The sequence below is a fragment of the Sander vitreus genome, chromosome 4, assembly GCF_031162955.1.
Source record: "Sander vitreus isolate 19-12246 chromosome 4, sanVit1, whole genome shotgun sequence".
NCBI classification, from domain to species: Eukaryota; Metazoa; Chordata; class Actinopteri; order Perciformes; family Percidae; genus Sander; species Sander vitreus.
Window position 1 is genome coordinate 7,510,168 of NC_135858.1, and position 13,739 is coordinate 7,523,906.

Here is a 13,739-nt window from a genome sequence, read left to right on the forward strand (position 1 = left end):
TGGTGACCAAAGGTCGAGATCACTGGGACCTCAATTCCATCTTTCCATTCTAGTGAACATGATATCTTAGGATCGCCTGGAGACAATGTCTTCAAATTTGGCACAAATGTCTACTTGGACTCAAGGATGAACTGATTAGAATTTGGGGATCAAAGGTCTAGGTCACTGCGACCTCACGTAACACATTTTGGGCCTTAACTTAATAATTCATATTCTAATTATGACAACATTCCACACAGATATGAAAGAATGGTGACATTTTGTACCCAAAAGGTCAAAGAACTACTTAACTGTGACAGTATGTTCTGCAAAAAAAAATGCTTTTCTGGCCATTGCTCAACACCTTAACTCAGGAACAGAAGGGGAAATTGTAACCATATTTCACATTTGGTTATATACTGAATTCGTGACACTAATATTGGGTGCCCAACTTGCAACTGTGGGGATTGTATAGATCTTCTATGCTGCTGGGTTGAAGATGTGTGTGAAGCATCCATGTTTCATCAAAAAATACTATTAATACATGTTATTAAATTCCTTCAAAGTCTACACTACATATATTATGTGTTTGGACAGACATGGACATAAACTGCAACTTGACTGATGATTAGAGGAGGCATCAAACTGCATAAAACCACCATATTTCGACCTACATTCTACGATTTGGACCAATAATCCACTGTTTAATATCAATGAGTAAACTCGGGTGATATGAAACAGATAATGGCTGCGTGAGACAATATTTATGTTTCTTCAGCTCCAGTGACCTACTTAGACGCACTTCATTAAGGGCATCCTCACTGGGTAAAGGTGGAATTATGCCGGCAGAGATACGGGACAGAACCAGTAACTGTTCAGTGTTTCATCGCTTCAAAAGAGGGCTGTTAACCACTTCTAAAAAATAAATGAACTCTTGCAACCTTGGTTTAAAGAAATCTGGTATGGTTTTGTGATTTTTTATATTTATGTATGTTGTAAATACAGAAGGGCTGGAAGGTGTGCAATAAAAAACATCCCCCTCTCCCTTTCTTAACCCTTGGATAACTTGTAACCAGGAGAGGCCTTAAGGATTATTCTTAAAGATTTAAAGGAATAGTTTACCTTGGTGTATTCTGAATACCAGACTAAAAAAAAAGTTATTACTCAAAACTAAATTTTGGAAAGATTGCAAACATATATTTTTCAACTGAGCGCTCCTCAGAGCTAATGGAAGCAGGATTTACATAGCTCCTCTTGCTGCGCCCACTTCTTACTTTGCATAATGGGAAGTTGATTTAACATTTCCTGAGAGGATATCGAAGAGTTTGGACAAACAATATTTCATCACACACAGCATTACCCTATAGTGCATCTAATTAAACATGTAGTATGTATGTCTTTGCTGCTATGATCTCATAATTACTCTCCCACCAGCAATCACCAGCATGTTTCTGCCAATTACCCACTAACTAACGCTGCTGAGAGTACAACACCTCAAGAGTAAAATGCTGAAACAGAGTTATGAGAGACACTTCCAATTATTATTCTTGTCACTTCCCTGACTGCTTTCCAGTTAGACAAATGCAATCTGTGGCACTCTAGCTCACCGGATATGATCAGGACAGGAATGAATCTGAAACTCAGGACATGACATTTCCCCACCTCTCTTCAACAATGCCATTTGAATACATGGACACCCCTTTATCATCACATGACACACCTTTGTATCTGTGTCTGTGCATGGCTGAACGAGAGGGTGGGATGTTAGCCTGACCAGCAGTGTTAGCCTGACTTTTAAATGTTGAGTACACCCTACTGTGGAGCAAACTGTGACTGCTGTCCAATGCCATGCTTGTCTGCCTCTGTTCAGATCACTGCTGACTGAGCCTCGGCTGGATCCCACCATCTGGTGAGAAGTAGCCTTGGCTCCTTTCAGATTTGAAGAGGCTTCAAAAGAATTGTCCCTGTAAGCTTTACTGCACTGCGCTCTGGGTTCTCTCTCTTTTTTTGTCTATATTGGAAACTTAACCAAGACATCAGCATTAGCGTTATAATTCTTCAAAATATGTCTCTCCTCAGACAAACGTCTGCCCCCTCTCATTATGAAGCTGCTTTGGGACGACGACCGAGATGAAATCTGCTGGATGTTGCTGCTCTATACTCCATGAGATGATAATATTTCAACGTTGTGTTGGCCGCAAGTTCTCGCCACCCCAAATGGCTGATGGTTAATGCAGGTTTAAGGTTAATGGTATGTACATCAATATTTTATGCAAGTCCCCTTCAGCCACATTATTATCCCTTTTGTAACTGTCGAAAGACCTCAACAATCTAGGGTTTCTGCAATTTGATTGTTTTATACTGTATAATGACTTATAATGACAGAACATAAAATCTAGTTGATTTGTTTCATTGTAATAAGCAACAAACAGTAAACAAATAATTGCTGTACAGTCATACAAAACATATATATTATACCAAAAGACATTTAACCAAAATCATTGGTTTTAATGTAATTGACCACAGGCATTAAATAATATGTACAAACAACAAATACTTTCACTTTATGTTTCAACCCTGCTTCTCCACCATTAGTGTAGTTTCTTCAGCTAGAAGGAACTCTCCATCTTAGCAATATCTTGGGCTATTCCATTCATGTCAGGCTTACTGGACAGAACCAGCTCCATTTCATTGCTGGGAGAGGGGGCAGGGATTTTGTTGATCTTGGCAAAGCTCTTACTAATGTCCATAAATGTTTTATTTTTGGTCTCAGGTAGGACAACAAAGAGGTAAATAGCTCCCAAGACGCAGACCACCACAAACACCAGGAAGGCAAAGGACTGCAACGTCTCCTACACAAACAGAAAACAGACAGGCAGGAATTAGACAGATCCGATTAATCTGTGTCAAGAAGATACAGCGTACATTTCCTTAAAGAACTGACAGGTTCATGTATGAGGGTATGGGGAAGTCACAGGAAATGTCTGCTTCAGATTTTCAAACAATATGTTGAAAAATTGTCCAAGTACCCAAAGTCTGAAAGCTAACCTTGTCCAGTGTGGTATGCCAATAATAGAGATTAGTGACAGATTTAAAAATACACACTTAGTGATTACCCAGAGGGAGATTTAGAATTGGAGGGAGGGTTTGTTTGTGTGTGTGTGTGTGTGTGTGTGTGTGTGTGTGTGTGTGTGTGTGTGTGTGTGTGTGTGTGTGTGTGTGTGTGTGTGTGTGTGTGTGTGTGTGTGTGAGAGAGAGAGAGAGATAAAGAGATTTTGTATGAGACAGACTTCATGAGGGGACAGAACTCCAGCAGAATGGAAATGTTGCGCTATGTAACTGGTATTAGAAATGCAGTGTCCAAACAACCATGACCTCAATAAAGAACTACTTACTGCTTTGATTTCAGCTGTTATATCATCACTGCTGTTACTCTCTCACACAGTTTTCCTCTTTTGAGTGTATTTCATAATAGCACTAAAAAAACAGAGCATCGTGCAAAGGGCCTGGCCCAGTTTACATGCTGCCTCTGTGACGTAACACTCATCTGCAAGTAAGCAATTTCCACAGACAACACTGCCTTCCTCTCCCAGTTGTGATATGAGATGAGTCATGCTACAAACAGGACATTTCTGTGTCTACTCCGTCTGTAAATCAAATTTGAGCAAGCCCCACACATTGAGGAGAATGAGACAGTCCCATATTTGACGCAGGGATATGCCTTTGATCTGCTGTGGTGACTCAGCTGAGTTCAGTTTGGTGCGCACACAAACAATTAGGCATGCACATGAAGACAAACACAAACGTACAAATGTGAATTATATTTTAATATTTCATCATCAAACCATAGACTGTATAAAATAGTATTCTCCGTGACGTCACTCATAGGTTTTTGAAGAGCCAAAATGAAGTTCAAAGTGGGCGGCTCCCATCTTGGCAGTGCCTGATGTCAGCTAATCCAAAAATGAGCAAAAATGTGGAGCATGAATGCAGCTGAGGCAGGCTGAATAAAGCCTACAGTCTATGCTCGCTTCCTGTAAGGGCAACCACCTGTCACTCAAAGAAAGAAAAAATATTTATTCACATTTAAAAGAGTGAACAAGACAAAAGAGTAAAACGATTAACCTGCTAGGGACTGCAGATGAAAGTTAGCCTGCATGGCTAAATCTGGCACATTTACATGTTGGATTTGGTGCTCATGTTGATTAATGTGCGTTGTCCCTTTTAAATAAAGAAAACTAGAAAAATAAACTAAAAATAATCTAAACATAGCTATAGAGACCTAAACCATTTTTTTTTTACCAGGCTGTAAAGATGTTTATTTGTGCTGTAAAGTTGTGCATTTGTGTAGGCCAGGATAGCCTAAGATAGAACAGTACAAGATGGAAATGGCATAAAACAGGACCAGACGGCATAGGAAAGAGCAGTGCAAAATGGGACAGATGGGATAGGACAGAGCAGAAGGGTATGGAATAGAACAGGACAGAACAGTACAGGGCAGAGCAGGACAGGGGTAAAGGAAAGGAGAATGTTAAAACACCCACTGTGGACATAAACCTCTGGTCCAGAGACTGTCCGTTGCTGGGAGATATACTGTCATGGTCACTGGTTTCTGGTCCAACAGTAAGTCATCATTGGTGGTATTGTGTTTAAACTGTGTGCTGTGGTTGTGGGGGTTATTTGAATGTGTGTAGGCGTTTATAGATTGTTTTGAATCTTCCCAATGGGAGACACACTCAAGGTCCTTAAGGTCATTCTCTGCGATGCATTAGAGACTGCTGTACTAACGATTGCAATGCAAATATCCACCCTAGGCTGTTTAGAGATTTAATGGATTACCATAAATCAATGCTGTCACATCTTGGGAGCATGACAAAACAATGACATACAACCATTTAGCATCACAGTTATGGATCATAGCTACAATAATCCTAACTCATCAGCAACACATACAAAAGCATATAAACTCACAGGTTTGATGGCTCATTAGTCTTTACAGATGTCATCAACAAGTGCCTGTTGTCATTTTATATATCATAGTGCCATTCAATTATCTGTACACCGACCGCATTTAGTTCAACGTCTGAAAGTAATGGAGAAGCTCATTTAATGCAAACAAGACGCTAAAGGCCAATTTTCCATATTCTCCATAAACAACATGAAATCAAGGAGAGGGTTAACTTTTCCTGCTACAGATTTCCAACCATGGTCAGAAAGCACAGGGGAGACACTTTGTTTCTCCCACTGTGCCCCTAGAGTCGGTACTCGCTCCGGAGCTATTAATTCACTGTCAGTCTCTCACTCACCCAACCACACACTCCCCATGCACACACATATCCCGGCCCTGCTATTGTCTTACAGAGATCAACACACACGCAAACGCAAAAGTAAAAAATTCAGGTCACTTACGTAGGCTATGGCAAAAGCTCTGCGTGGAGTCTCCACAGAAGCATAAATCCTGCTTAAATCGCTAACAATGACCCTCCATGCACTGATCAATACACTGCAACAGATAATTCCAAAACATGCATTTCATGAGAAACCTTTGTGTTCATTAAATGATCTAGTCTGTCGTCCGTGTTTGGATCCTTCTTCTGCTGCCTGTTCTTCAACCGTGACAGATACCTGTCTACCTTATTATAAAATAGAGTAAAGGCTAATGGCATTTGCACTTGATTGTCCCTTCTTTCATCTTTCTTTTTCTTTTTTTGCTCTATTAACTTATCTGAATCTGTCATGACATGTGACAGGTGTCATCAGTTCTGTTTGAGGATTATTTTCTTCCAAATGTGGATTTGTGACCACAGAATGAAACAAAGAGCCAAGATACAGGTAGGTTGCATTGTAGATATCTTAACAATGCTACACTAATATAAATTAAATAATACAGTGGTGTGAAAAAGTGTTTGCCCCCTTCCTCATTTCCTGTTCCTTTGCATGTTTGTCACACTTAAGTGTTTCGAACATCAAACCAATTTAAACAATAGTCAAGGACAACACAAGTAAACACAAAATGCAATTTGTAAATGAAGGTGTTAATTATTAAAGGTGAAAAAAAATCCAAACCATCATGGCCCTGTGTGAAAAAGTGATTGCCCCCCTAAACCTAATAACTGGTTGGGCCACCCTTAGCAGCAACAACTGCAACCAAGCGCTTGCGATAACGTGCAATGAGGCTTTTACAGCGCCCTGGAGGAATTTTTGGCCCACTCATCTTTGCAGAATTGTCCTAATTCAGTTACATTAGAGGGTTTTCGAGCATGAACGGCCTTTTTAAGGTCATACCACAACATCTCAATAGGATTCAGGTCAGGACTTTGGCTAGGCCACTCCAAAGTCTTCATTTAGTTTTTCTTCAGCCATTCGGTGGTGGACTTGCTGGTGTGTTTAGGATCATTGTCCTGCTGCAGAACCCAAGTTCGTTTCAGCTTGAGTACACGAACAGATGGTCGGACATTCTCCTTCAGGATCTCTTGGTAGACAGCAGAATTCATAGTTCCTTTTATCACGGCAAGTCTTCCAGGTCCTGAAGCAGCAAAACAGCCCCAGACCATCACACTACCACCACCATATTTTACAGTTGGTATAATGTTCTTTTTATGAAATGCAGTGTTCCTTCTACGCCAGATATACTTGGACACACACCTTCCAAAGAGTTCCACTTTTGTCTCATCGGTCCACAGAATGTTGTCCCAAAAGTCTTGGGGATCATCAAGATGTGTTCTGGAGAAATTGAGACAAGCTTTGATGTTCTTTTTGCTCAGCAGTGGTTTTCTCCTTGAACTCTGCCATGCAGGCCATTTTTGCCCAGTCTTTTCCTGATGGTGGAGGCATGAACGCTGACCTTAACTGAGGCAAGTGAGGCCTGCAGTTCTTTGGACGTTGTTGTGGGGTCTTTTGTGACCTCTTGATGAGTCGTCGCTGCGCTCTTGGGGTAATTTTGGGCGGCCGGCCACTCCTGGGAAGGTTCACCACTGTTCCATGTCTTCGCCATTTGTGGATAATGGCTCTCACTGTGGTTCGCTGATTCCCAAAGCTTTGGAAATGGCTTTATAACCCTTTCCAGACTGATAGATCTCAATTACTTTCTTTCTCAATTGTTCCTGAATTTCTTTGGGTCTCGGCATGATGTGTAGCTTTTAAGGATCTTCTGGTGGACCTTACTGTGTCAAGCAGCTCCTATTTAAGTGATGCCTTGATTGTGAACAGGTGTGGCAATAATCAGGCCTGGGTGTGGCTAGAGAAATTGAACTCAGGTGTGGACAACCACAGTTATAGTATGTTTTAACAAGGGGGGGGCAATCACTTTTTCACACAGGGCCATGATGGTTTGGATTTTTTTTCTCCTTTAATAATAAACACCTTCATTTACAAATTGCATTTTGTGTTTACTTGTGTTGTCCTTGACTTTTGTTTAAATTGGTTTGATGTTCAAACACTTAAGTGTGACAAACATGCAAAGGAACAGGAAATGAGGAAGGGGGGCAAACACTTTTTTCACACCACTGTAAATGCATGTATTGAATTATACTGAGTTTATAGTCATCCTGTTACAGAGAATGTTGTAGCTTTGCTTCACCTTTTGATTTGCTTTAGTTAAGTTATATAAATCGATTAAATTAAATTAAATATTACTCCTTTAAAAATGTTTGATATGAAGCCGAGCAAACTGCTGCTCTTTGAAATGTAGACACTGGTATTTCCTTGTAAACCTGGAGCATAACAATGCTCAACATTGCCACATTTGGGTAGACTTCAAAGATAAAAACATAATTCCATGTTTCAAAGTGGGTGTCAATAAATCAAGTTATCAGCTTGAGTTCAACTCAAATTACTGATGCTGGGAGTCCAGGGTCAGGTGTGTTCCCCCAACAGAGACAGTGACAGGTAGTTGGCTTGTTAGGATCAGAACTTCTGTAAAGAAATTACCCATTAATCCCATTAATGTTTCTTTTTTGGAAAGGCAATCAAACAACCGCAAAGTGATGTAAAACAACTACAAAAAACAATGTGGCCGTGTCTTTTGTGTCCTGCTCGTTCCTATGTAGTAGGAACCTTTTGCATATCTGTGTCCAAGGTCCTGTTGTCCCGTAATGTGTGCACGGCTGTTGGCTATTTGGAGTTACAAATGGCAGCTATTTATTATTTATTTGAAGTTGTTTTATTGGCATGTCTTTATTACATGTAATAAACAATGCAACCATCAAAAATCTACAGTTTATTATTGTCAAGAATTAGAGCTTAAAATTTGAGGCTCAATCAATTTTTACTCATCTCCCAAATGTGCCACCCTTGTTTAAAACTGTGCTCCAGTCTGTCCAACCCCCTATTCAAAAGTGTCTAAACCATCCCTGCAGAACCCAGAATGACACCTCAGCGGTGGCCTGTCTAAGGGGATGTGACAGTGCAGCAGTGTGTTGTCTGAACAGGGGTCAGAGCTGGTTTCATGTGCCAGTCAGTAACCAGTGAGTCACTGCTGTGAGCTTGTGAGTTCCTGGGAGTAAGTGGGCCTGGCAAAACCCAAACAACACAGCAATATTTGTGGCACCGGGTGACTAAAAATAACCCTCTGTCGCTTTCTCTCTCACACTTGTTCGCTCCTTCCTCGCCTTGGTCAGCCTTATCCCCCCCACTCTTTTCTTTTCCTCTCCAAATCCGTTTCTACGTGTCTCCTGTGGCATCACAACCTCTTTGCTGTATGTTGCCTCTATCGTCTGTCTTATTACATATTCAGCTCCACTTCTACTTGCCCTTTCACTGACTGACTGATCTATTACCACCAGACTCATTGAACATCGATCAAATTGAAGGGTACATTGCATTACATCGCTCCTCTCTGTCTTCCTATCTATCCATGACACAGTCAGGCAGAATATATATATATATATATATATATATATATATATATATATATATATATATATATATATACTGTATAAATATCAATAAATGAATATATGAGCTCACTAGATCCAATCAGGCATTAGAGCATGATGTGATAGTGTAGAGAGACAGTGGTGAGGTGTATAATTAGTGTCCTGTGGATTTGCTGATACTCTCCATTGGAGTTTCCACATACCAATGTAGATCTTGTACCATCCTGATAACACAGCAAGCCCCTTCTAATCATTTAAACTAGTAGACATTGATATGGTAGCTGATAGGATTACACATACCATAGCCCTTTCCCATTTCCCAAATTGTGCATCCCCGATTCCTCTCCTTAATTCCTTGTTTCACGTCTTAGTCCTGCCCACAGGAGATTTGAGGAGTCGAGGAATAGAATCATGGAGAGAGGAGTCGGCATTTAACAAACATGAGACATCTTTGCCTCAGAGCCGTCGTTTAAACGCGATGTCAATTAAATATGACGTGCGGCACAGCTGCATCAACTGTTCAATGTTTTGTCATACCCTGTATTTTATGATCTTTGTCAGATGAGCGAAACAGTGTTCATGACAACTTCTACAGCATATTTACTTAGAATTCAGCTCACAACGTGGCATGATATGATAAGAATGTACGAATGTCATATGGATTTTTATTGGTTTATAACATTTATATAATATAGGCTACATACAGTAAATAGGCTATATATAGCCTTCATAGGCTATTTTAGTGTAAAACACTACAAATGTTTGTATGAAAAGAACTATAGAACTATACAGTAGGCTATATGATATACACACAAACACCCTATCTTATCTATTATTATTGCGTGGATTGACTCTTCATCCAAATCTGCACATAGGCTTAAAATCATCCACCCTCTACCCACCTGAATGACCCTTTTTTCATCTCTCTCTACTTCTTCTCCTCTTTTGCTCTCTCTGTCACGCCTCTTTGTTTACATGCCACGGGTGAAAAGACATCCGCAGAGGATTCATCGGTGTATCCACGATTATAGCTCCTCCAGGGAGCCTCCTCGGTCCTCGATCCTTGCTGCTCGATGTTCATTTTAGGAACTGGGACGTCCTTCAACTGAGAATAATTTCCAGGTCACAAGCCAGAGGATCGAGGATCAAGGATCGAGGAGGTACAAATTTGACAAATGGGAAAGGCCCCATATGTCTCTGACATGTTGAAACCAGTGGAGTTCAACACATTTCTGTAAATGTGTCAAAGTTACTTCCACAACAGATATGTATCTATATAATGGAAAACAGGATGCCTCACTTACATTTGTATTAAGAAATAAACTTGTGGAGGGATTCAATGACATGACTTTCCAGGAATTGTTAAATATTGGGCAAAATGGTAGCCTGGGAAAACTCTGACGAACTACCGGCAAATTTGAGAATTGCAAGTCAGTCTGGCCAAGAGCCCATTCAAGCCCATTTCCAATTTTTCCAAATCGAGGCACCAATAAGCAACCCGTTGATGACGCTGTCGCGGCTACGTCACCCAGATCGTTGGTCTGATTGGTTGAAGGACTATCCAATTGCGCCCAGTGGCATTTGAGCGGCGTCCTTTGGTGATGCCCCTTTGGAAATGAGCTGTGAATGAACCTTCCCCAGACCCACTCTCAGTTACAACGGAGAAGGGTCTGGTGTCAACCAGGCTAGCAAAATGGTACTATTTGAACAAAGCAACATAATGTAATAATAATAATGCTGTATTGGTGAAATGTGCCTTAATTCAATAATGCATACAAATTCTCAATTTCTGAGTGTGTTTTGTGTTTTTTCACTGGAGAAGTGACTACATCAGTTTTCTGTTTGGCACCTTTTATCTGTGTATAGATAAATGACAATGTGCCTACTGAATTAGCTGGATATGAAATAAGTAAAAAACATTGTTCTGCAGCACCACTAGTGGTCAAAAAGTCCACAGCGTACCTTAAGTGTTTGTGTCTTGACACCTGAGATTTAAAGAAATTACACATACTTTCCTTCTGTGGGGAGCTAACCCACATCATACAGAAAACCTAAGTACTGGTATGTTTTGCCCTTGTTAGGGCCCGAGCGCCGACAGTGGCGAAGGCCCTATTGAAACTGAAGGAATTATTATTATTATTATTATTATTATTATTATTATTATTATTATTATTATTTTCTGCAAGTGAATTGGCTTTTTGAGGGGCTTAACATATTCAAAAACTCACCAAAATTGGCGGTAAATAATTGAGCCCCTGCAGTGCATTTATCGCGGACTCACGAAACTTGGTACACATATGTAGCATGTCAAGACGTACAAAAAAGCTCATTAGAGCCATACCCTAAACCCAACAGGAAGCCCGCCATTTTGAATTGAAAGTTCGAAATTTTTGGCCATTTCCACATGTCGTACTTTAACGAACTCCTCCTAGAGATTTCATCCAATCAACTTCAAATTCGGTCTGTGTCATCTTAAGATGTTAAAGATGAAATGTTATTAAAAGAAATACTTTTCGTCATAGGGCGTGGCCATGGCGGGGCGGCCATTTTGTGCGTTTTGCCACCGAAACAGGAAGTGGGTGTAACTTCACTGTACATCGTCCAACTGGCTCGAAACTTTTCATGATTCATGAGACTGTAACTCTGAGAACATTTACCCGACAAAATTTACTCAAAGTCATAGCGCCCCCTAGTGGCAACAGGAAGTAGGCCTAAAAGTCAAGGTGCTATACTTTAACGAATTCCTCCTAGAGATTTCATCCAATGGACTTGAAATTTGGTCTGTACCATCTCAACACCTTAAAGATGAAAAATTATTAAAAGAAAAAAATTTCGTCAAACGGTGTGGGCGTGGCGTTGCGGCCATTTTGAGTGTTTAGCGGTGAACGAGAAAGTGGCTGTAACTACAGTGTACATTGTCATATCTGCTTAAAATTTCACAGAATCAACAAGGGTTCAGGCCTGAGGACATCTACAGGCCAATATTTGCGTTTGGTCATAGCGCCCCCCCGCTGGCAACAGGAAATGCACCTTATTTAACATCATCCGATTTACATGAAACTTATAATGTGTGGTCGACATGTGATACTGAGCCGCCCCCTATACTTTAACCACGCCCACTTACTCAGACCCCTTTCATAACATTTCAACCATTTAAGGTAGAGTCTTGTGTGAGGTGTCGTTGAACTCAGCAGAGAGTTCCTTCTTCATTGGTGATGGTTTGGCCTGCCCCTATGTTTAAGCCACGCCCCCTTTCATACATGCTGACCCATCTAAGGTAGAGTCTTGTGTGAGGTATCATTGAACTCAGAAGATAGTTCCTTTTTAACTGGTGATTTTACAGTCTCAATGTATTTTTATTATAAACTTTGACAAAATGGAAAATTCTCTTAACAAAATTATTATTATTATTATTATTATTAATTATTAATGAAATACAGAGAAATCCCCACAGACTCCCTGCAATGATGCTAACTGGCATGTCATTGAACACAATGTTGCTCACCTTCTTCACTGGGACAGGGAGGGGCACAGTTAGGGGGAGACTGGGGTGCTGCTGACTTATTGTTGTTAAGTCTGCTAAAAGGAGCAGGGACAATGATTTAATATGAATATCTTGCTAAACGTTTCCCTGCACTGATTAAATGGTGATTAAATGTAGGCTAACACTAGTCTGTAGCTAGCTAGCTTATTTCACTATGGACATTAAGCCAACAGGTTAATACCACTCACAGACTATAGGCTACCCACCTTTCTTGCTGAAAAACTGGGTTACAGTTTGACACCCTTTCCCATGTATTTCCTCTCTCTCTTTTCTCTCTTTCCTTTTTTGAAAACCAGATTTAGATTTAACGTTACTTGGCAACATTGTGGTCACTGTAGTTCTGGCGCATCTACTGACTGCAACTAAACACCGTCACTGAGTGCGATACGGTAGGACCAAACTATTTCATGCAGATAGGTGGTCGGTCTATATGGATGTTTACTTTTTGGTCAATGGGGATATTTAACTTTTACTGCCAAAAACAAGTAAAAACAAAGATATAATTCATTTTAGTATTATATTTGAAATATATATTCTGAATGATGATGGTTTAATAATTTTATATTAGTTTTTACCTATTTTTTGGGGCCCCTGTCAGTCATGTGCCCTTGGAATTGTCCTAACTTTTCCCCCCTATACGGCTCCCCTGTCTGTGTGTTTGATATGCCCTTTTCAGTTACTTTGGTTCACTCTTTTCCTCCCACGCATGACACACTGCTGCAGCTGGCTGAAAGGACAAAATTAGGTTTGTCTGCAGGGGCTGCAGAGAAAACAAGCAGAAAACATTTGATGGAAGGTCAACCCAACGTCAGTACGATGTCCAGCATGCCGCAAGCAAAGGTTCACTCTGATCTCAAACTTCCGGACTGACTTTTGTCTAACTTTTTCTGTTTCTCTCTATGAACATGTCCTTCAAGTTACAGCAAGAGAAACAAAGCTTGCATGCATGCATGTCTATCATTGAGCGGAATAATGCATAATAGTTAATCCCTCAACCTTGTGCAAGCCCTTTCCTCAACCTAATGACACCTTTTAGTGTTTTGTTCACCATGACCATGTCCTAAACTGCATCTGTAGTTTGAGAAAGTATAGTCTATATCGATGACGTTCTCATTTATGGGATTGTTCCGCTGCCACAGGAGGTTCTGCAGGATGTCCCTCATTTTTGGCTGGATGTCCCTCACCTTCCACTTTCTTTGTGTTGCATTCTAAACTCTGGGTCGATTTGGAAAACATCCTCCGAGCTAGAACCGACAACCAAATTATATTCATCTTTTTTTTGAGTAATCATCACACACTCGACAGTCATTTTAATTCCAGAGCTTGCCTCCTTTCCTTCC

At 40.5% G+C, this 13,739-nt stretch overlaps 1 protein-coding gene across 2 annotated transcripts in view; it reads right to left on the reverse strand.

Moving 5' to 3' along the window:
• Nucleotides 1-2,251: 2,251 nt before the first annotated feature.
• slc2a9l2 (solute carrier family 2 member 9, like 2) overlaps nt 2,252-13,739 on the reverse strand; it is a 98,824-nt gene continuing 87,336 nt past the window's right edge. The window contains exon 13 of one of the 2 annotated variants that reach the window (XM_078247951.1): nt 2,252-2,831. In XM_078247951.1, the coding sequence (XP_078104077.1) occupies nt 2,589-2,831 (243 nt within the window). In that variant the 3' untranslated portion in view covers nt 2,252-2,588. The remainder of the gene's footprint in view (nt 2,832-13,739) is intronic. The other variant, XM_078247950.1, reaches the window with a different exon arrangement.